This window comes from Ooceraea biroi, chromosome 2, assembly GCF_003672135.1.
Source record: "Ooceraea biroi isolate clonal line C1 chromosome 2, Obir_v5.4, whole genome shotgun sequence".
NCBI classification, from domain to species: domain Eukaryota; kingdom Metazoa; phylum Arthropoda; class Insecta; order Hymenoptera; family Formicidae; genus Ooceraea; species Ooceraea biroi.
The window spans coordinates 5,863,417-5,887,342 of NC_039507.1; the positions used below are offsets into that span (position 1 = coordinate 5,863,417).

The 23,926-nt window shown below is 40.2% G+C and overlaps 1 protein-coding gene across 3 annotated transcripts in view; it reads right to left on the reverse strand.

Moving 5' to 3' along the window:
• The window catches only part of LOC105275393, a 232,522-nt gene that overhangs the window by 41,968 nt on the left and 166,628 nt on the right, over nt 1-23,926 (reverse strand). For all 3 annotated transcript variants that reach the window (XM_026967788.1, XM_026967789.1, XM_026967790.1), the window contains 4 exons: nt 13,257-13,400; nt 6,900-7,753; nt 3,381-3,475; nt 2,656-2,774 (listed from right to left, as the gene is read on the reverse strand). In XM_026967788.1, the coding sequence (XP_026823589.1) occupies nt 2,656-2,774; nt 3,381-3,475; nt 6,900-7,753; nt 13,257-13,341 (1,153 nt within the window). In that variant the 5' untranslated portion in view covers nt 13,342-13,400. The remainder of the gene's footprint in view (nt 1-2,655; nt 2,775-3,380; nt 3,476-6,899; nt 7,754-13,256; nt 13,401-23,926) is intronic.

Below are 23,926 nucleotides of genomic sequence, written 5' to 3' on the forward strand. Positions count from 1 at the left end.
GAGTAGACTGCCAGTGAGCCCTCCACATATTAATTACAAGTAATTCTGAAAAACAAATATGCAGGATTTATATGCTCTTACATCAGAGTAATTTCGATTTAAAATAAAGACGAAAAAACCTAATATACGTTGCAATTAAAATAACATTTCAATTATACTTTAAATTCTTTAAAACTATGAATATTTTCTCATTTTTAGCATTTGTAGAATTATAAATATATTTAATATTATATTTCTAACAATGTAATTCGAACTTAATCCATTATATTCATAATGGACGTGCTTGTTGGGAATATTTCGCTCTCCCATGAAATTCTTCAATTATTCTCTGGTTCTTGGTAGTCCTTTATTTAATTTTGAGATATAATGGATTAAAGCTCCGTTCTTCACGGAAACGCGTACCTCTTGTTCGTTCCGTTCCCGAACGTACAGTCTATATGTAACGCCGCTGACCAGAAGTATCAAACATTCGAGAGGAATATTTTCCTGAAATATTATTCAAATTACAAATAAGTTTAATATTGTATTTTCAAGTTTATCCATCTCGGCAGTTCCGATTTATCGTGCATGAGTACTTGTACGGTACACTGAAAATACTCCGCGCTTTCAAAGAGTCCCTCAACAATCGATTTTTCCTTGACAACCCCATATTTAATTTTGGGACATAATAGATTAAAGCTTCCGTGTCCTGTCATGTCGGCGCAGCTCCGACTATTCTTCGTCAGACTCATTACGCAGGATGACACGCGGAAGAATCGAGGGGAACGTTGACGAGTTTCGGGATATTTTAGCAAAAGGGCGGATAGGACCGCGCGAAGGGAGTCGCGCAGAAGAGTAATTTTATTCCTGCACACAAAGCGGAAGTGGAAGCACACGGACTTGTGTCGCGATCGCGCCGCGACGCATAATGAAATGGTGTTGCACGGAGCAGCATCCGAATCCCCGAAAGTTTATATTCCGCCCATTGCGGTCGCAGCGTGGCGTAGATTGCGCAAGCTTCTCGCGTTTTTTCCCCTCGTTTGTTCAATTTATTTTATTAGCTTTTTGTCGTGCATCGTCGGCGGTGCTATGATGTTCAATTTACGTGACCTACACAATAAAAAAAGAAATAATATATGGAATCTCTTTTAGCTTTTAGAGAGCTTTTAAAATAAATGAAAACACACGTCAAGTGAAATGCGAGAGAGTTCGCAGATATATTTTGTAAGATGGAAGAGCTCTATATATTATCATGTAAGATAATATATAGAATGTTTTACTATGTTCCTTAAACGCGGACATTTCGAGCGAATTCTCCGCAAGAAAAAAAATCAATTTCAAAATCAATTTGTTTCATGTATCCAGTTTATAGACAAGAACAGCATTATTACTTGTTGGTTAGCAACATTGAAGTCCATGTATAGAAATAAAGATCTATCGTAAAACGATGATATGCGAACAATTCCCCACCGAACTAAACAATTGACACCCCATTCATCTTAATTCATAAAGACAACATTTTTTTTATGAAAAATGCTATGATTCTCTCTCTCTCTCTCTTCCTCCGAAATTGTCACTTCGGAGAGTTTCGCAATCTATCGTACAATTACGTCATCGAAACAGTACCATTAGTCGGATCGGCTTTCGTGATCGTTCATCAGCGGTAAGTACGAGATCGATAGTCGAAGAAACATCACAGGCTCGCAAACTACGATCGCGAGGAATGGACGTAAGACGGAAGGTTCTGGTTTGCGAGCGGAGTGGAGAATGTGTGTAACGATGTCGCTTTATCCGGGTTTGTTCTGCCCTACTTCGTCCTCGGGGAACGGCTTTTGTTCACCCCTGCTTGCCCGATCCCTCCTACGGATCGGATCAGATTACCAGCAGCACCGAGGCGCTTTACCCCGAGAAATGCGGGCTTCCATTGCACCGAATCGGCGACGTAAGGGGATTGGAGGTAACAACAAGCGGTGCAATACTGGCTACGTACGCTCACACGTTTTGCTGCCCACCCCTCTGTCCTCCGTTGCAACTCCCCTCTGGACTCTTCGTCCATCCGTTCTTTTCTTGGTTTAACACATGGTGCGACCGGACATGAACCTTCTTCGTTTCGCTTTGGCATCAGTGCGATTTCGCTCGTGAATAGGATTCCCCTGCGAGTGGACCGCGAAAAGGGATGCGGAAAGGAAAGAACGATCGTCCAATTTATTCCGTTTTCGGGCAAAAGCTCTTTGGTTTACTTGCGCGAGATGCTTTACACGTGCGCGACCTGAGCGCGAATTCCTCTCGGATTAATTAAGTTTGCACAAGCATGAGCTTGCTATGCGCCGTGAGATGAAGCGATGAAAATTTCAAGTCGGTATTCCAACAGGTAGCGGTTAATGTTGAAGTGGAAGACTTCGCGCAGGTAGATGTAATATCTATATGTATTCGTTCCAGTTGACTGTTTCGTTATTAAAGGCGTAAGCATAATTATAAATAAAATATTCGTTCTACATTCCATAGAATAACGTTACTCATTCCAAGCGTTTCTTACAAATTTTTGCTTTCTTCATTACTCAGTTTAATCTGCAAATTAATCTCTACTTAAATATTGATTGCTTTATATATGAACTGCTAAAGTATTTTGAAAATGATACTCTAGTAACTAATAGCGAACTACTGAGATTCACTTACCCGTAACGATGACGTTTACTTTCTTAACCATTGGCGGATGCGTAGCAACTTGGCACTGGTACAACCCCGAGTCACGCGGGTTCGCGTACAGGATTTGCAGTCTCCAATTGCTGGGGTAGCTGCGGAATCAGACGATAGAGGATGATAGTCAAACTTATGATTTGGTTGGAAAGTAAAAGTATCATAAGAAATGCATTCTCTAACGTCACTGGCGCGGATACGCTTGCAATTCGCGATCAAGTAACGGAGATGTGAGCGAAAGAAAATTGACATTCTATTTCGCAGTAAGAATTCCTGATAATACGATATGCTTCATTGGGCGAGGGATAGCGTCACGGTACGGAATAGCGTTACTGATTTTCATGGTGCATAAAATGCTGATTTGATTCCGCGAAGAAAGGTAGAAACGCGTATTTCCCGTCGTTGCGAGCGACGATGTCATGCTGATTCCGACGACGGTAAAAATCGACCGTGATGATAATTCGACGCCGACGACAAGATTACCCGGTTCGCTGCCCGGACTACCGCGAATGATAACGAATTATGATAATTTCGCCGGCAATTTCGCCACTGAATTTCACTCAGCGTTGCAATCGCGCGCTGTAATTTGCGTACCTCTACTTTGAAGCTGATAAGAATACACGACGAGATGATTAGCCCCGCCTCTGTTCTTCATAAGGTCGACATGGATGGATAAAGATGGATGATTTATCTTATTGACTTACCGAAAATTAAGACTGATTCTCTGGTCATTGCTGTACAGCGTTCTGCCCACTGTCAACAGACGAAAGGATTCTTTGTTGTGCTGCAACCACGTCACCTGCGAATTAAAAGTGACGCTATTATCATCTTCAGTAATTTTTTCATCAAATCGTGATACGTTAATATAAAATCTTGATTGTCATTATTTTTTCGAAACTAAATAAACGGAGCAATTCTTGTATTGCGTTGTAACATATGTATATTTGTCTCGTTTGTTTAGTATTTTTAATAACGAATATATGTTACAATCTAAATTGTTAAAAATAAATAAACCCTAATTGTTAAACAGACTAAAACAATGTGTGACGAATACATGTTATAACTCAATATTTTATGTGAATCATGCAAACGTACATATCCAACTTCTTTTAAGCAATTACTGTGATTGCCCGAGCTGTTAGACGAGACTGATATCTCGAGGGATCGCATTAAAAATTAATAATTCTATCCGTTGTTAAATTTCCAAGACAGCGAGCAATTTCTATTGGGTTTCGTACATGTTCGCAATAAATGCGAACAATGTTCGCGGAGCTCTATATATACTCGGTAAACTGTCAGCTTAAAACTCTTTTATGACTCTGGCGATGCGACTTGTGTATCACGCAGAAGTATCATATCAAGTTTTCATTCATATAAAATGTAAACTAATATAAGTAATGTCTTTATAAGAGAATCCAGAATTTAATGATTTAGCTGTTTTGAACTGAATGAAATGTATAGATTTAACAGCCGTTAAGATTATTTATGTGTAAGATTACATTTTAAATTAATAAAATTTAAATTAATTTCTTTGTAATAGAATTCAGAATTTAACAAGGATTTAGCTGTTTTGAACTAACAATAAAAACATTTTATAAACTTACAGCCCTTAAAATTTGTGTAAAATTACATTTTTTTTATTTTTATGTTGTCCATAGAGACTTTCTGCTATTCTCTTTTCTTACATAAAGTTGCCTTTTGAAGCCTTACGTCTTACGTGCCAATCGGCGCATTAACACGCTGATCAAGAAATGAATTACCGTTTGTCATAGCGGATAAAAGTCCATTTCGTGAAAAGTTAATATCTACGATGAAACATTAACTGCCCGGAAGATTTTGCGGACGGGTCGAATTACGTTACAGGAACTTGTCGCTAACGAAAGTGAGGAAAATTATTTCTGAGCAAGTCTGGCGGCCCCCTTGTGCTGCGTGTCGCATCACCAAATTAAATTCGTTCGCCGAAAAAGTTATCTCGATGAAAGTCGCCGAGTTCGAGGAAAACCGCTTCGGTAGTTCTTAATATGATGGAATTAATGAGGGTTCAACTTTTGCTTGAGGGAGGATAACCTGATACTGGAAGCAGGGAACGTGTAAAAAATCTTTTAAAACGATTAAACTTGGTTGTAAATATTAAAAGAGAACTTAATACATTTATCATCATTATGAAGTATGAATTATTTGTATGAAGTATGAAATAAATTTAACTTTATCATATTTTTAATATAATTAAACTCACTTCAGATAATATTAAAGCGTAAGTCAACATTTTAATTTTGTAGTATAAATAATGAATTCTACAATTATTGATTTCGCTTTTCTCGCTAAAATTCATGTTTTTGTTTTTAAATGAAAATAGCAAGTCTGGCACAACTCATATGTCCAATCACTAAAACTTTTTAAACATATCCAGATTGAAATCTCTATAGATTTTTAGTAATTGATTTTTAGACATTGATAAGAAATACCACCTAATGGGGAAGGGATTAACACAGCGTTTTACTGTCTGTATGGATCAACGGCTTAACGTCTCTTCTGAAAGACAGAGTCTAGTAATTTTTCCGTAAACTAAACTCTTCACTTTTTGGTGAAATAAGCGAGTTTTTGACGGCTTTAAATTAAAAAAATGGTCTGCGCGCTTTCCTCGGTACATGGAATGTGCAGCTTGGAATAAAATTCCTGTGATAAAGTGGACTCGAATCCGATTCCCCGTGGTTACGAAGTCTCGCTAAAATATCACATTTCAAGATATTGGACACAAAAATTTGGTGCCTGTAGTACTTTCATTGATTCACTTGTAATTCTATCTTCCGTTGTTTCAGAAGAGGTATTCTCGTGGTGAATATCGCGCGCATACATTCAAATAGATAATATGTCAACGTTTATATGGAGACTGTTCCACCTAAAAAGTCGTGATCGCGGATAAATATTTAACACGCACAAATGTTTTCACGAACAGCCGTTCTCTTCGACGTCTTAAGCAGCCACTTTGCGGAGCAACTTGGCAAACGACACGGGCGATATTTCATAATTAAGTTCGCTTCGACTTATTTGTTATTCTCGGAGCGTGCGATGCACATGTATATATGCGCTCGTCTACACGTGCATAGGCGACATCGATGTGCACACACATGTCGAATCAGAAGCACTCGTTTTCGTTCCTTGGCACGCTCGTCTCACCGCAATCGGTTTCGCATTACGTATTCCGTGGAATATGAATCCCACGGGAATCTCGAGCGCCTGTGTCTCGAGCGACGGAACTTCGTGCCGTCCGACGAAGAAGAGCAAATGGACGCAGAAATCACGGCCAAAAGGGACAGGAGATACCGCGCGCCGGAACTGATTGAAATGCGAAAACTTTTGCAGCGACAAGACGGACGGGAGAGTACACAGTGCAGCAGACACTAACAAACGATGTTTGCAATTATAATCCGCGCCTCTTTCTCGTTCGCATCTGCATCTTTCTGGTTTCACGCTGGTCGCACTCCTCCCTTAACTCGGCTGATTTGACAGAGAGAAATGCGCGACCTTCCTAATTGAACTAGTAGTGTATTCGCACGATCTGCGATCGGTATTGCCTCGTAATTTCCGTGTTTCTTTTTACTCAGTGCAAACATTATAATTATAATATTCTAAAACCTTGCAAAGAGTCTTTGCAAGGGAATCTTACAAAAGATGTATGCATCTAAAAAAATGTATTTTGCTAGTTTTAATTCATAGAGAAGTACGAAATAAAATATTTATATTTTCAAACTATATATTTACGTTACGTCTTAATTTAAGCGCAATTGACGACTTTTTATATTTAATAAGATTTTTTATATTTAGATTTTTTAATTTTTTATTTAAGACTTTATATTTAATAATATCTTCGATTTTCTCCACTTTATATGTGAAACGCTCCAAGAAGAATCTGATTGACGCAATGTCAGATGTTAAAATGACAGTTACGATTTCTCATCAACATTACTATTCGTTCGCATTGCATAACGCTCCGGATTACCACGCGACAGATCTGTCGTCAGAAGGATGAAAGTATCTGACTCGACAATCCAATCTCCCCTCTCATTACAATCCGTCCGTTTGTCGCGCAATGTCGCCGATCGTAAAGTTATAACAAGATTCGAGTTTCCATCTCGCCATTACTTGCTCGCCCCTGCCGTGTCACCTCGCGTAATCCGCCGAAGGGATGGTTAACGAGACTAACGATGGATGATGCGACTCACCTTTTTATCGCCCAGCATGCCGATTTTGCAGTCCAACAAAACGGTGCTGCCGATCCGCGCGGTGACGTTTATCTCCTGACCGCCGTCCTCGAAGTACGGACCAAATTTCCCGAAGGCGCTGTCGACACTGGGCAAAACGAACTTCCTGCCCAGCAGCGTCCTGTGGGTGGTCGCCTGAAATTGGTGCTCCCGACCGCGGTCCGTTTCCAGCGTCCTGATCGACGGTTTTATTTCGTAAAAGGCCTTCGTCGACTTGCCGGTCAGCAGCAGGTTGTTCGCCGGCCTCGACTGATTCTTCCTCGCTTCGCCGAACTTACTCGTTTCGTCCATTTGCTCGACGTTCGTCTTTTCCTGCTGTCGACTGTCCTGATAGTCCTCCCCTTTCTCTAGCGGTGGTACAAGGAACGAGATCGCCCTGATGTCCTCCACATTTTTCCCTTCCGTGACGCCTGCCTCTTCCACCGATACCATTGACATCAACCAGTCCTCCTTGGACTTTTCTACCGTCGATTCATTTATCCTCCGAACATCTTCGTGCTCCAACGTCGTCAGTACCTCCTCTGCCTGTTCCGAGGCTTCAATCCTCTTCGGAACAAGCATCCTCTGGTCGTCCGTGTATCTCTTCGACGTGTTCTCCAGATGAGCTTCCATTACAGTTACAAGCGAGATCGAATCCTTTGTTGAAGTCATGTACTCGACTGCGAAGGCGGGGATGGCCTCCTCGAGGGCTGCCGTGTCGTTGCCGCGGGACCAGCTGGCACTTTCGACGGTGCGGTTCGCGATCCTCTCGTCGAAGTGCCGATCCTCCTCGTCGAGATGATTGACGCCACGCTCGACGTCGTCGCTCTTCGCATCTGCGAGGGAAAGCAAACAGCCGCGTTACGGTAAGTTTAAGTTGGGCGCGCGGATATACGCGCGTAGATGTATGGGCGGGAAACGCAAGGGCGAACACAGCTTCGACGGTCGTGTCGAGGGTGAATCGACATGCCGACGAGCCGGAGCGCTCGCTTCCTCGGGATTTATGGTCTGGAACGAGGTAGGATGATCTCGGGCCGACTAAGGATTTAAATGCGAACGTAAGAAGTGCGGCCGAGAGCGTTCCATGGAGCATTCAAGAGCTTGCGAAAAGGGCCAATAAATGGCCAATCAGAATCGCAGATCTAGGAATATTTTATATTAAAGCAGATATACGCTTGAATCTTGTTTTAAAACTTATACAGCCGCAATTCCAGAAATTCTGCTAAAATCGGCAAACCACATTCATCATTTATGCACATTAGACACATCCGTATATTCTAACGTGGCGCATATTTCCGTAATGAAAACATACGTACACTTTTTAATGTAAAAATTCAATGAAATTATGTTCGGTTGGAAAATGTCTCGGAGAACAGCGACGCAAAATAAACGCCGAAAATCTGCACGCAACATCCTGTTCACTTGGAACCACTCCGTGCGATGCAAGAGCGTGATAATGACGGTGTGTAATTCCTTTGTGCGCGGCATACTGGCGCGTATTTTCGCGAAACAAGAGTGCCGCGGGTTTACTTCTGCAAGAATTTCATTTCGTGTGCTCGCGTATAACGGTCGCGAATTCACGAAAATGCTGCCGAAGTTTGCGGTATATGTAAGGTTTCGCTTTTCCCTCGCGTGGTTTCGATCACGATCGCAGTCTATAAAGAAGCTCGGCGATAAGCAACTTTCGTGAAAATTTCGCTCGACGTGCTCTTTCCGTCACCCAATGAAATTTCTCTTTATACGATTATAGACCCGTGCTGTCATGTTATCGTAAACGTACAACTTTGGAGTTGCACAACGATAGAAGATCTCTTTCAACTACGTCCCTTAACGATAAATTCAAATCGATGTCAACCAAACGGAAAGTTATTTATATAACTGTAGGAATGCTGTATTTAATTCATAATTAAATAGGTAATTCTGCAAAATTTATTTATAAATTAGATTTAATGTAAGATATCACCATAAAAACATCTAACATAAATATCTAACGTATATCTAACATATTTTATGAAACAAATTATAATATAAATTATAAATTTTATGAAACAAAATGTGTAATGTTGCAATTTTTATTTTCTAATATTCGTTATACACCGTTCTAATAAATCCAGTTGTCACGAAACTATTTCTGAAAATAGTCTCGCAAGAATTTTTTAAAAATAAAATTTCTGTAACGTTACTTATCGCGAATTCCCGCGTGAACGGTCCTGTGTATCGGATGCAACGAAATTGTATCACCGCGAACGAAACATAGAGCTCGTCGATGTTCTGATGCGTCGCGCGATATCTGGCAATCGTTGCAATCCTATTTACACAAGTGGATATTGCTCTCGCAATAGTAACGGCCACGATGAATATAACGCGACCGCCCTGTTCCCGCTACAGCTACCGCGCACCGAGTCCGGAAGGATTATAAGATTGCTATCTACGTGGCTTCCATCAGAGAACACTATCTCCCTTTGTATCTTCTATTCTACCATCACCAGGGCAGCTGTAGACTTTCATATAGCTCCTTGGGCATTCGGTCTTCAATTTTCTACTTCATCGCAAGACTACTGTCTCGCATCGTCCCTTTCATCGCATTTACGGAGGGACGGAGAATTGAAGATGATCAAGTCACCAGAAGGATAAGACTATAAAGAGTTTTGGGTATCTCGATTCCGAATACACGTTGAACGCGCCCGCTCTCGCTGAGATATACCGGTCGAATGAATTTCCACTTGTTTGCTCGCCAGTCTCGACTTCTGTGTCCTCCTGGAAATCTCTCGAAGACTTCAAAATCTTCCCGAGAGAAAACCTTTCGCTCTCCTATCCATTCCGCGGGCTACGCTTAACTCTCTAAACTTTGACTCGCGGTTTTAAATATGGCGTGCATGTGCATCGGCGCAATCCGTATAGCAAAATTCGACTTTTACTTGGTTTTAATAAATTACGACGGTTGTCTGTAACGGCTTCCTCTATTATTGTTTTCTCGCTTTCCGTCTCGCGTGTTGTCTACCTTCTTCAGTTGTTGTCTCTGTACCCGTATGTACGCGTATGTATATGTGTGTATATGTGTATCACGATACGTTGGGTCGCATCTTTCTAATTTCTGGGTCTGCGGCGATGCAATCGCCACAGAGTCTTATACTATCTTATCATGTAAGATCGCTCAATTGCAGCGTATTACTACCAGTAGTTCGAATCAGTACAATACGTTCGCGGTTTTAACGGTATCTAAAAATTATCAAATCCAATTCTAGAGATTTCCTTCGCAGAGATTAGTTTCGACATCAATTATTGTCTCGAATTGCGAAAATTTTGAAGGCTTCTTGCTATTTTAATTCATGCAAAATATTTATTGTAATTTATATCCTTTTTATCATTTCAGCTATGCTTACATCATCGAGCCCCAGTGATACATGCAGACTCGCGAGAATGTCGCCGATCATCTGGAAGCTGCGCAAACGTCAGCGAGCCGATATATATACCGCGATATTTGGCGACGGCGATCCTGTTTGCGCGACTCGATATTGCCAGACCCGGCGATAGCGCCGACTGTAATGGTAACAGCAACAGCAACGACAACGTGACGCTCGTTCAGCATTCGTCGGTCGGAAGCAATTTAGCGCGCGCTCTGCGTCGCGAGTGATCGATCGATCGTGTCGAGCAACGCCGGTGTAATTTTGGCTGCCGACGACGTTCGTAATGATTTATAAAACGGCGGACGTGTATACGGTGATTTCCGCAGGAATCCAGAGATTGCTAGACTCTTTCGAGTAATTCTTGCTTGCACAAAGATCGATATATCACAATTTATTTGCTCCGTGCTTTTAACCAAGCTGTGCTCCTAAGGAAATATTTCTGAAAGATGATTTATGAAATCGGCGAACGCGTGTGTGTGTGTAGTGATTTACGCGAAAATCCGAAGAACTGCAGGCTTCTTCCGTGCGATTCTTGCTCGCGGAAAGATCACTTTATTATAATTTATTTGCTTCGCAACTCCGCGAGAGCAGTAGATTCAGGAGAAGCTTTTTGGAAGTTCAATCAATGCGAGATCCTCAAGTTTCATTAGCCAATTCATCTTTGAGCGTGTTCCAATTCTGCTCGATTAACCGACGATATTCCCGCTATCAAAGCACTATTGGTACATTAATCTTTGCTACGGCGAGATTACGCGTATTATTATTCGCGGCAGTCCTCGCGATCCTCGCGAACATGTCCCGAATAACACGTCCTGCGATAACAGATAAGACGCTCGTCGTCCCAGGTTTTGTTGCCGATCCGTCTGGGGGAAGCTTTTTCTTCAATCTCACGCCCTGAATACAAGCGATTGTGCAAGTGATTGATCGCCGTCGAGCAATATCGACGGCCGGAGCTTGAAAGCGCCATTGCTCCCCCGAAAGTGCAGGTGATTCGCGCGAAATTTCGGCGATTAGCCTCGCCGCAAAATGAAGATACACTCTGCGTTTGTTCCTTGTGATTGATAGCGTTCGATCAGCCAACCCTCCTGTAATCGATGCATAAGTAACGTATCATTTTTCATTCGCCGATATTTCGCAAATTTCGTGCCTAATTCCCCTTTCTAGCGTTCGAGCAGGGCTGCTTTTTTCGCGCACGTTCACGATCGAAAGGGCGTAGCAACGCGTGCACCTATCTCCTCGCACTGCAATTTATCAGCAAGGATTTACGTGTGTCACGTGTGATAGACAAATTCGCGGGACGTGCGAGGGAGGAAATTCCATGGATTATTCCTGCAGCCGCGACAGATGCAGTCTCAGACGGACGTCGGTGTTTGAAAGCTTCCGTTAAGAACGAGTCTATAGGGAATGGAAATCGCGACTCGGAGAAGCGATATTTTTCACGATAGTGCTGCTGAAGGCAAACTTTGGTATGCTATGATGTATCCTTATAATCTCCAATATCGACGACAATAAAGAAGATTCTTATACTTCGTGGAATTTCTCATCTCGCATAATTTTAGATTCGCGTATCTCAAAGCTTGAAATTCGAATTTTATTTACACAGATAAGGACCATTTAAAGAGATATCGTACGGTATGTGAGGATAACAATGTATTCTTCTACAATAAAGGGTATCTTGCGACATTAAACGATACTACGCAATCTTGTTTGTCCGGCGCTTTCAGGTTTCACGTAGGGCGTGTACAACTGCATGAAAGAAATTGCGTTCACGTACGAAATGGTGATTACTAGAAAGCGCAAGGAAATAAATTCCAGGGGGATTATCTTCGCGAGATCGTATGAAACAACGGACTCGGTAGCTACAAAAGAGTTTCGCCCTCTTTATCCAGTCGGCTACGGTCATTCTCCGTTGTTACGATTAGGCGTTTACTTACGGCGCAGTTAGGCATTCAGGTTAATTAAAAATCTTCGCATCCCAATAAACAGAGACGTACAAATTGTTCGTTTGCTTGTAACGATATTATACTGCAGAATTATTCAGCTATAAAACATTCCATAAATTCGTGCTAAGCGGTTTGAATTTACAGCCCGAATACTGACTTTGCAATGTAATGAAAATATTTGCAAATTCTCATTGCCGAGATTTCACTTAGATATATATAATACTTATATAATACTATTTCTTCTTTATTATTCAATAGTTTAATTAATTATTTAATAGCTTTGTACACCTTTATATAAAATAAATTTTTGTTGATAAAAATAACTATTATACATCTTCGTATTGCAAATCACATAATTTAAATAATCTATTGTACTCATGATGCAAAGAAAAGTATGTAAATAAATAATGATAATAACGTATAAAATCGATAAAGCTATATAGGAAATTAATTAAAAAATAAAAGTAAATCATTATCGCAATTAAAATAATAAATTGGGTAATTATTTACACTAACGGACCACCCTCCGATTTCAATAATTTTTTAATATGTCATCAAGTTTCAAATTTCGTAAACGTATATGATATCATAAAATTATGCTCTATTCATTAAACTATTTTGTTAATAACTTTTTAACAAACAACGAGCGACGGGTGAAACCTAGTGCGGGTTATTTGGGAAGGTGACTTTTGTAATATATGTTAAACTCAAGTCCTTGCTTCGCGTGGACAGCTGAAAATTCGTGCAAAATCATTAGACTTCTTTTGTTAATAACTTTTTAATAAACAATGAGCGCCGACTAAAACTTTCACAACATCACTCAGGGTGATGACCTTGACGACATATTAAAAAATTATTGAAATCGGAGGGTGGTCCGTTATTGTAAATAATTACCATAAATTGTTATTAAATCTAATCAAACGTCCTGTTATTAAAGACCTGCAGGAATTAAGAATGGTATAAAACAAATTATATATCGAATTGCTTACCTGACGCAGTGTTAGTGATCATGACGGAGACAATGGCGATGACGCCGAGCACCGAGGCGGTCGGCTGCATCCTCCAACCGGTCATCTCGAGGATCCACGCGGTCTCAGCCCTCAGGAATCTGCTCCATCTCGTTCATCTTTCCTCTGTACAGACATGAAATTACTACATTAATTTGCGGACTACACAAAATCAATTTTATAATTTAACTAACAAGAAGGTTGTCTCTCTCCAAATAACTTCCTCTTTAAGTTAATTATCTACAATTCTCATAATTCCATTTTTAAGATAAATTGTATGATTGCATATCCCTTTTAGCGATATCACTATCGCACCGTAATACATTCTGGTTTATGGTGACGAGCAGGCTTTGTTGTAACTAACAAGAAGATTGTCTCTCTCCAAATAACTTCTTCTTTAACTTAATTATCTACAATTCTTATAATTTCATTTTTAAGATAAATTGTATGATTGCATATCTCTTTTAGCGATATCACTATCGCACCGTAATACATTCTGGTTTATGGTGACGAGCAGGCTTTGTCGTCGAACTAGACACTATTAAAAAGACTCGTACAAAGGTAGGCATCGTAATTTTTAATTGCGCTATTACTCAGGTTTTAATCACCTATCGTGATGGTTATCGTAACGCAGATGAACTCTCATGTCGCAGTATCATGAAAATATGATCGTGTAACGTCACGTTGTTCTCACTAACTCAATAAATTATGGAAAAATAGTGTCTGTCTTCTGTATCAAAACAATCAGTACAAATTATTGAAATAAAAATCTGACATGTACATAAATATAGTTGTTTTGATGTATAATATTTTCTTCTTTCAATTTGCGGATGCTACAGGATGCTACAAAATGGAAAGCAAACGTATCTCTCCCACGCGACTCTTTTGATCTCTCTCTTTTGACGCGAAAACGACAAATTGCGTCGTATAATCAACGTGCAATCTGCTCTTGGCATCACTATAATCGCAGTTAGCAGACAACTTCTAAGCGACCGTTTACAGAGTTAAACGAGTACTACTGACGCACTGACGTGTTTCGAGTTTTCCCAGAATGTAGACTGGGAACTGTGTAGTTTCTCCGTATTAATTGACATGAGTGAACGACACGTGTATTACATAACACAGATTTGCACAAGCAGTAATTACACATTCGCGACGGAAGATGTAACACAAGGAAAATGCTGTTAATGAATTAACCGCCTCTATCTTAATGATAAACGTATATTCTCTTGTTCCTTGTATTATACTATATGACAATATAATTTCAAAGTTATAAAACATGTCATCTCGATTAATGAATATCCTGATTATATTCATGTACTATTATGATTATATACATAAACAATAACAGATAAAGTAATAAAATAATGAAACAAAAATTCCAGTATAATATTATAGCAAGGAACATCTTTCATATTATTTTCAATTCAGTTTGCATATTTTTTTATCCAATTGTAGTGCAAAAATAATTTATGTAACAAACAATTTTATTACAATCAGAAAAATATACAAAGAATAAAACAAATATAAGAAATATGTTTCCAAAAAACTATATTTCAAAACTCGTTTATCCAAAACGTTTTTCGTTTCTCAAAGTTTTAAAAAATTTCTTTAACTGCAAAGATATTTAATAAAGAATTTAAACTGTGCATACCATTAATAAAAAAGATCTAGTAATAAAAGAATTAAGTTACGTAAGATTATTGACCACGTTGCGCGGTGGAATTCCCATTTATGCGACTAAAGCAATTATTAAAGAGCCGCCCGTGATTAAGCTAGCTTCCCTGGAAATATTATCCTCAACCACGACCACGTTCCCTAATTTGCATCTGTCATCTCTAACAAACACAGTTTGCTCGTCTTCCAGACATTGACGGATAAATGAAATTTTTGAAACAACTACCGTTATTAGTACACGTTAGTACACATCTACGTGTGATTAAAAAACAAAACTGTTAAATGACATTGCAATGTTTATGTTAATGAAAATTTTTTTAAATGAGAATAATTTTATCAGGGAATTAATAATGTGAATAGAAAATACAATATGTATACTAATTATGAAAAAGGTTAAACATAATTAATGTCATTACGTGATTATATAAAATAAACGTAAAGTTTATTTTATTAATAAAATTGTGCAAATTTCTCCAACTAGATAAATAATAATAACACATCAAAATACTTGTTTATACATGCATGAATTATATATATTTATGTTAATATTTTTTATAAATTATTACTACACGTTGGGACATTTTACGCTTTCATAATAACAGCGCATCACTGTTTAATAGGTGCAAGGCTGTACGATATTCCCTGTCGATTTATCGACATAATTTGCTACATTATTACACAGTTTCCGTTAATCGTTAGCGGTGTAATAGCATTTATTTTTTGCGAGCAAAGATAGATAATAAACTTTACTAGATTGTGACATGTAACTATATATATATATATATATAGTTACATGTCACTTTTATATATATATATATATATATAAGTTGTCAATAAAGGAGAATAAAGTAGAATGTTTCATAACTTTCATGCGCAAAGATAGGAGCTTTTGTTAATTCATATTTCTACAAAAAATATATCAAAAATTTGCATTAATTAAAAAAATATTTAATGCAAAAAAGAGATATAATTTTCAATTTTATTTAGTGCAAAAAACTTGGCGCTGCTAAATCGAATAATATCTATATATTATACATTAAATAGAAGCTTATATTCTACTCATTGTAAATAGTCAATGGTAAATATAATTATAAAACTACCTTTACTATAAATCATATTACAGTTTTGACTATATTCATTTCCATTGCTGTAAAATAATAAAAACGCACATTAAAAGTTTTCGACATACAAACGATACCGTAGCGACCATTTGAAATTAGTAGAGCAGTAATATAATTCAGATACGCGAGCTAGCAAATAGCACATTGAAACTTCCCTCTGAATTCATTTCTTTCTAGTAGTGCAATTGGAGTTGTTGCGCGCAGGAAGTTGCGAGCACGTAATCGCAATTAAACAGCAGGACGTCATCGTGTTCGCTCGAGACTCGCGCGGTCGTTAACATAACTTCGTTACTTCGAGTTAATGAATCAGACATCGGAATTGCCGGTCAGTCATTCGATTTAATGAGTAATTAGGCGTGTGGTGAAAGCCCTCGAGCACATAATCGCGAGTAGGTGAGGTATTCATCATTTTAGAACCATCAAATCCATCAAATCACATAGTCACATTACGCATTAAAACTGTATTCATTTTTTGGATTAAGATCTGAGAGAATTATCATTAAGAAAACTCGGCTTTAAACAAATATGATCTGTGTATTTATATATTTGCAATAAATTACAAAATTGCAATGAAATTTATACATAAAAGCAAATACGATACCTGTCTCTCGCGCAGGTATTATATAATTAAGTTACAAACTGTAACGAACAAATGTCCGGCGACAGTTAACGCTTATCACAGCTACAAACTCCGACGAGTTTCGGCTCTACCAATTATAATGTTTAATCAGACGTACGTAATTATACGTACAGATATACATAGCGCGTTACCATCTGCTAAGAGTCGAGTCCAAACGAGATTCGTCGAGCCGGAGAAGTCAAATATTCGTACAGATATGATTGCATAATTCCGCTCGGCCTCGCGTGGCATTTCGAGGATTCCTATGTAACGCGAAAACTTTGATCCCGAGAGTTCCTGCACCTCCTTTGATCCGCGAGCTTTCTCTGTGCAAGCGTTCTAATAGTAAATCAACTATACGTCTTCAGCGTGCGCCAGAGCTAAACGGCGGAATTACGCGTTTACCTTACTTTCGCCTAGGTACCAAGGTACATACATCATTCACCTGTAAGAGATCGTTGGGACTAAATTTTATACGCTTCTGAAACACTAACTTACATCTCGTGGTAAACGCGCGATTTATGTACCGCCACGAACCCAAGTTAATACTCGATATTACGTGTAAGCTCCGGAGCTACACAAACTTTCAAATTAATATTTATTTGCTATGCATATAATTCCTAATCGTACAGATTTACATATTACAGATATGTTTCTAAATAAGAATAAACGTTTACTCTGTTAAAGATAGCTGTATCACTTATATGGCCTTTGATCGATGAAATAAAATTGTTCTGGCCATAAAAGTGATGATATATTTGGTTATTTTATAGAACTTATATTATCTTTCTTAAAATTCCATTTTCTTAAAAATATTGTTTTAGATAACAATAATATTTTGCGTAGAAATAGAAATATTGTCATTAATATATTTCAAATAAATAACAGTTATCGACACATTTCCAAAAACGAAAGCATATATAATTTAAATCAGATGGAGAAGGTAAGCAAATCAATCGGAGAGAAGGAGGGAGGAGAGAGGAGGAGGAGAGAATATCATGTTAAATTTGTTTGCGAAAACTGTTCTTGTCAGAGTAAAGTTTCACGGGTTCTACCCAACTGAGCCAATCGTTTTACTTACTTCAACGTGTATTCAAGGCATTGGCAAAACTACGTGCAAATAAGAGAAGTTTCAGCAAGGTAAACGTGATATTACATAAATCCATGCTGAACGGGATCACCGGAAAGAAAATACTATCAAAGATAATTTCGTTGATAATTTTAGAAATGTATTTTGCATATTCGACACGCGCGCGCGTTGAAACGACATAATTACACCTTACAGATGTAAGGATACATCAATATTATATATTTGTTTTTATGCATTATATTTTATATTTTTATGGAAATAAAGCAAAATATAAAATTTGTTTTGAAAATGGGAATCTAATTTCGAAAATTTTGTTAAAATCGACACATCACACAAATATAAATTAATAGATTAACTTATATAGTCACTATTGTATATAATAATTACACTTATCGTTATAATGACTAGTAATAATAATAAGACCAATATTGAGAATTATTTATAACGAATTTATAACGAATAAAAAAATAAACTAATAGTATCATTAAATAAACGGTATCAAATATTTCGTTATATTTTGATGTTTGGATATGTGAAACCTATTGTTAGAATTTTAGTAATTAAAAATATAAAATATCAGACCCTCTCCCTGTGTGTAAAGTATAAAAAAGATAAGCTCTTTGATGAAATATCTGAATAATAATATATTCCGTTTCGAAATTTAGTTGACCAGAAGAGAATGTAAATGCAAACAGAACATAAGTCCTTCCGTAGTTTTTAATTATCCGCTAACAGCAATTATCTCACGAAATTTGACTACGCCTTTAAGTAACATGGTTGTTCATTTAATCGATGCATCGCGGAATCAAGACGTTGCTCGTACTTGTCGGTGCCAGGCATTGTTTGTCGAACTGCTCGAACAATCGCGTTAACAGGCTGCTCCCACGACTCATCAATATCGTTCGGAAGTTCGCGCCGCGCGGTAAGCACGACCAAGTTCTCTCCCGCTGGTGAACGCGTCGCGCAATAATTATAGGACCACGTCCGCACTTACGCGAACATCGGCCTAGTTATACCCACAGGATGTCTCGACGCGCGGTTTAGCCGAGGCGATTTGGCATGAAGTTCGAGACCGAGTTGCGACGAAGACGGACTCGATATTCGAGTTAATAGCAATTACTGTCGGACAAACGCAAAGCCTCGGCTGGCTGACGGAACTTCCCGGTGGATATGCCCGTCGTTAAGTCCGACGGGATCATAATATATAACGTTACGTTCTATATAATTTCTGCGAAGAACGTGTCCGTCATTGTGGCAGACTAATAAACCAAGAGAATGGGAAACGTTACGCCGCGAATGGTCTCGAATTTTTCATCGCAAATTGTTCGCGAGTGGTGCGTCATTTATAGCCGATAGACGAGATTACGGAGGATAAATAGGATGTCACGATGATCCGGGCTTCCTAAGGGTATTAAAAAGCGGGTCTCACTTAATCCCCCAATTTGAAAAGTTTTCTGTAGCTGTGAATATTTACGGTGAATATTCTTCATAGCGTCCAGAATTTTAAAATCACATTTACATAGAATCTTCGGCTGTTTTTCCAAAAACGTCCATGCCCCGATTTAGTTCAAATTTTGTAAATTGGTTTCTTTTAGGTAAAAAAGAAGTATGTATATGAGAAGGATTTTTGGTGACCCGAAAGTTAAGATATTTTTTAAACAATTTTACATATCTTCTATATACGTACATTTTCTCTTTTAACTTCCCGAATATGTGTATTCTTCCCGAATACACATATTGTATTATATATCATTTAATAAATGCTCAAATGAATTTCCTTTAGTTCTTTTTATTCCATACTGCCACAGATATGACTCGATACGATAATATTAAACTTTCGGCATTGTTCTTAGTTAATTGTCAAATACGTTCGCATTCAAAGTGTCTGAACTCGGGGAAGAGTAAATCCTCGGTATTTAAATTACGGCGCGTCATTTTCCAGCCATAATTCCGCACCACAATCTCCGGAATTTCCCAGATCGCTCACTACCAGATCTCTCACTACACTCTCACTCAGCGTTCTGGAGAATGGCTGGAGAGTGCGTGGCTAAATATCACTTCATCCCATCTGCCGATCATAAATGAGGCTTTACAATTTTGTTCCCTTGAAAGACATTAACATACACGTGGTTCGTAGTCGTCAAACTCTTACATCGACTACAGTGCAGTTGGTAGCAAATCAACTTGCTGAGCCAAGTTAAATTTTCTAACTAGAAACAGCGAAACAGCTATTTAATCGAGAGATCGGCTTAATAATTTATTCCCCATTTCTAGCTCTTCTTCATAATGTTCCAAAACAAATGTATGCTCAAGTTCAAGTTTGCTTTTTATTGTTTTATACAATGCTTGCAATTGATGATATATACAATTATTGATTATTTCGTAAAGTGTGCTACTTTCATTTATTAATTATATTTGTTTTCATTTTTTCACATAGTTTTAAATAATTATGTTATAAATTAAAAGTAATGTAATTATCGTTGTATGAATAAATCAAAGAAATTATATTTAATCCGCAAAAAAATTATATTAAAAAGTATATAATTATATGATGGTGTATTTTTAAATGCTGTGACGTGACGTTTCGGAACGTCCGTCACAAGGTGCGTGACGGGACTGAGGAAGCACACATATTCCGCCGAGATCGTTCCTTTCGTTTGAGGGGGAGCGATCCCTTACCGAGTTAACGGCGAGCGGTGTGCGTAATCAATTGAGAGTTTTCGCAGAGTGTGAATCATGATCCTGGAAGATTGTATCAAGGAGCATCTCGGAAGACGCAGGAGGAGCAGGAGAGCTTTGAGAGTCGCGGGAGCCTGGGAGGTTCCGAGCCGTAGGAGAGGACCAAGGCCACCGACCGTCCGAGCCAGTGCATTACCGAGCAGTAAGGAACGGGGCCGCAGGTGCCGATCAGCAGCAGAGAAATCCCGTGCCGACGGACACTAGGAAGGAACACGAACCCTAAGCCTAGGAGTGGGTGAGCCATCCTACCGTCACGACCTCAGGTCCCCTCGTCTGGGCCTGGCCAGCCCGGCGAGGAAAAACAGGAAACGGAGGGAGTCGGCATGGCCAGTATATATTCTAAGGAGCGCCTGGAGAGCGGCAACCCGTCCTACATATAGCGGATGATAGCAGCGAAGGGGGCTGCGATGGCTCGGTGGTGGATCGGTGGTGGATCGATGCGCGGATCGATGCGCGAACGGGGAAGGATCTCGCAGCGTGCCCCGCGACTCGTTACTGTGAGCTTGGCTGCCGATACGTAACGATCTTACAATTAGCCGAACGGCCCAGCGACCGGACGAGCAAGGACAAAGGACGAGAGTCACACATGTAAGGTCCACACTCTGCGATATCTAATTCCGGTACACCGGCTAAGGCGGCGCCTCGTGATCCGGTATTGCATAGTAATTTCGTGTAATGGTTCCGTGGAAGTACCGAGGAGGTAAAGAACGAGAGGCGAGGCCCGTCCGCCTCGGTGTCGCGTAATGGGGGAGAAACTCACGCTCAAAAAGCCAGCTCCAGTCAGGTGTAGCGTATCGTAATTGTATTGTTAGTATTCGCGTGGATTTTTCGTATAGTCGCGTCTCTCGAATGTACTCGCGTAATTGTATGTCTTCGAGTACCACGTCACGTGATCAAGTTTCGTTGTCGTTTCCGAGTTGAGTTCGTTTCGTTGCGTTTTCGATTATTCCGAGTAGTCTGGCGTGGAAGACTGCTCGCGACATTGCGTATGGTAACGTCTCGGGAGGGAGATTTCGGGATTGAGGCGGGATCGCGAAGCGGAGAAGGATTTCGGGACCGTGGTGTTGGACGTCTCCTAAACCGTTTTCGCGGAGACTCGTAAGAATCACCGATGGAAGTCTCGAGCGTTGTACCGTGAGAGACCGCAGGTGATGAAGCCCGAGAGGCGGAGAAGCAACAATTACAGAGCGATACTCGCGTTACTTGTCTTGTCATGGTAATTCGGCGTTATCGTTTGTCGCGGAATTTCGTCTCGCGTTAAGTGTCGTGGCGTCGCGTTCATTTTGCGTTATTGTTCACCGCGTTACTTTTGCGTTATGATAATGATTGAGTTTCGTTAATCTTACGTTATAAATTGTTGCCTACGTTGTGGCTGGTGTCTTGCGGTGCCGAGCCGCTGTATTTCCCGGATTGCCCATCCGGACGGAGTTTGAAATATATTATTTTACATCTATCAGTTGGTGCTTGTTACTGCTTCCCTTCCAGTGGCCTTATAATATTGGAACCCACCCTTTACCGTTGACTAGTCGAGTTTAGAGGAGTATCGCGAGTATTTCGTGAGTGGCGCAAGCGATTGCGCCTGGCGCCTAGATACGGATATCACCCTCGGTATCAGCGAACGCGATCCCGAGATTCAGACGGTTGGATGATTAGGAGGAGAAAGTACCGAGTAGAGTTCCGAGAGAGAAATTACCGAGCGGAGTTCCGAGAGTGGTCGAGTGCTTAGCTTTCGTTATTTCGGTATTTCGTGAACTCTCAGATCTGCGACTCTGCGCCTACGCGTACGGCGGACCGTAGGCCAGCAGAGCTGCGGGAAAAGTACGTCGCAAATTTTTGGCGCCCAACGTGGGGCCGCCGCCGAGTAAAATAAGACCCGATAGATAATTGGCCTGGAAGGAAGTAGTTTCGTGGGGAACCAACTTTAATATTTGCCACATTTGCCTTTGTTCTGTCTTTTGTCCAAGTTCCATTGATGTGTTTAATTTCTGTGTATTTGAATTACTGTGTATTATTTCTGTGCCTTCTGACTCGGAAGGAAAATTTGGAATTTCGGTGCCTTGCGCGATACTGTTTACGATCGCGCGACGATCGGCACGAATCGCCGGTTGTTATTCACGCGTGTGGCCTTGAGTCGAGCGCCCGGCTAATATTGACATTCCTTTTCTGCGCGACTTGTGTTTCGGCCTAGTATTGCGACTATTATTATTGCGTGTCCTGTTACGAATTATATAGAATTTCGTGTGGATCCAGGCGTATTATCGCTTGGTATCGTTCTGTCCCAGGAATTAATTCGCGATTCGTTTTGCTTTGTTGTCGCCGTTACCCAACCGGTTTGAAGTAATATTCACGTCGATTCACGTTGATTACAGCGAGGAAAATTTTTTTTCTTCCTTCCCGAGTAGTACGTCGTGTGAATCGAAGAATATATTTCGAGTTAGCGTTTCGTCCTGAGAGATCCGGACAGAATGAAGAAGAGCGAAATGGATTTAGCGTGGATAGAGCAGCTAACGGAGGAACAGACGCGTAAGCACTTAGCCGATAGAGGACTCGCCCTTGAGGGGATACTGCCGACCTTGCGCAACCGTTTGCGAATTTACGAGGAGAAATAACTCGAGAAACGGAACCCTCTGCCGATGGCGAACCCGGAAATGAGGGGAGCCGCGGTACTCTTAGGTGCGGGGGCGGGAATGCCGAGATGGCGACACTTCACTCCCGAGGAGGCCCCGGAGGACCGCGAGCGGCGTGAAGAGGGGAAAAGCGCGAGAGCCTCTTTAATATCAGGCCGGTGGAAACCCCGATAGATTGCGACTACCGAGGAGAGGGGAGAGGACGCGAATTTTTTGATCAAGAATATCGGCCTCTTTCCTTTGAAATCCCCGCGGGGGTGATGGTCGTTCCTCGCGTAACTCCACGGCCGAAGCCTATCATATGATGCGACGGTGGAACTTACAGTTCTCGGGAAGACGGGGAAGCGATGCCGAAGCATTTCTAATGCGGATACAGGAAGCTCGAGAAATTATACCTATTTCGAACAAAGATCTTTTTAAGTGCTTGCCATTGTTCTTAACCGAAATCGCACTATATTGGTTCCGACTAGAGAGTGAGCGTTGGCGAGACTGGAACGACTTCGAGGTAGCATGGCGTCGTCGATTTAGTGGCCCCGATTACGAATACGCGTTGCGCGAAAAGATCATACGACACACGCAGGGAGAACATGAGACCACTGCCGATTATCTAACATGTTTGCGATCTTTATTCAGTCGAGTGCGACCCGCGTGGCCTAGGTCGGAGCAGTTAAATCAAGCTCACCGTAATATACTGCTGCGGTTACAAATGGCTATTAGACAACATGAATTTCGAGACTCCCACGAATTAGAGGATATTGCCACACGTTTGGAACGGAGCT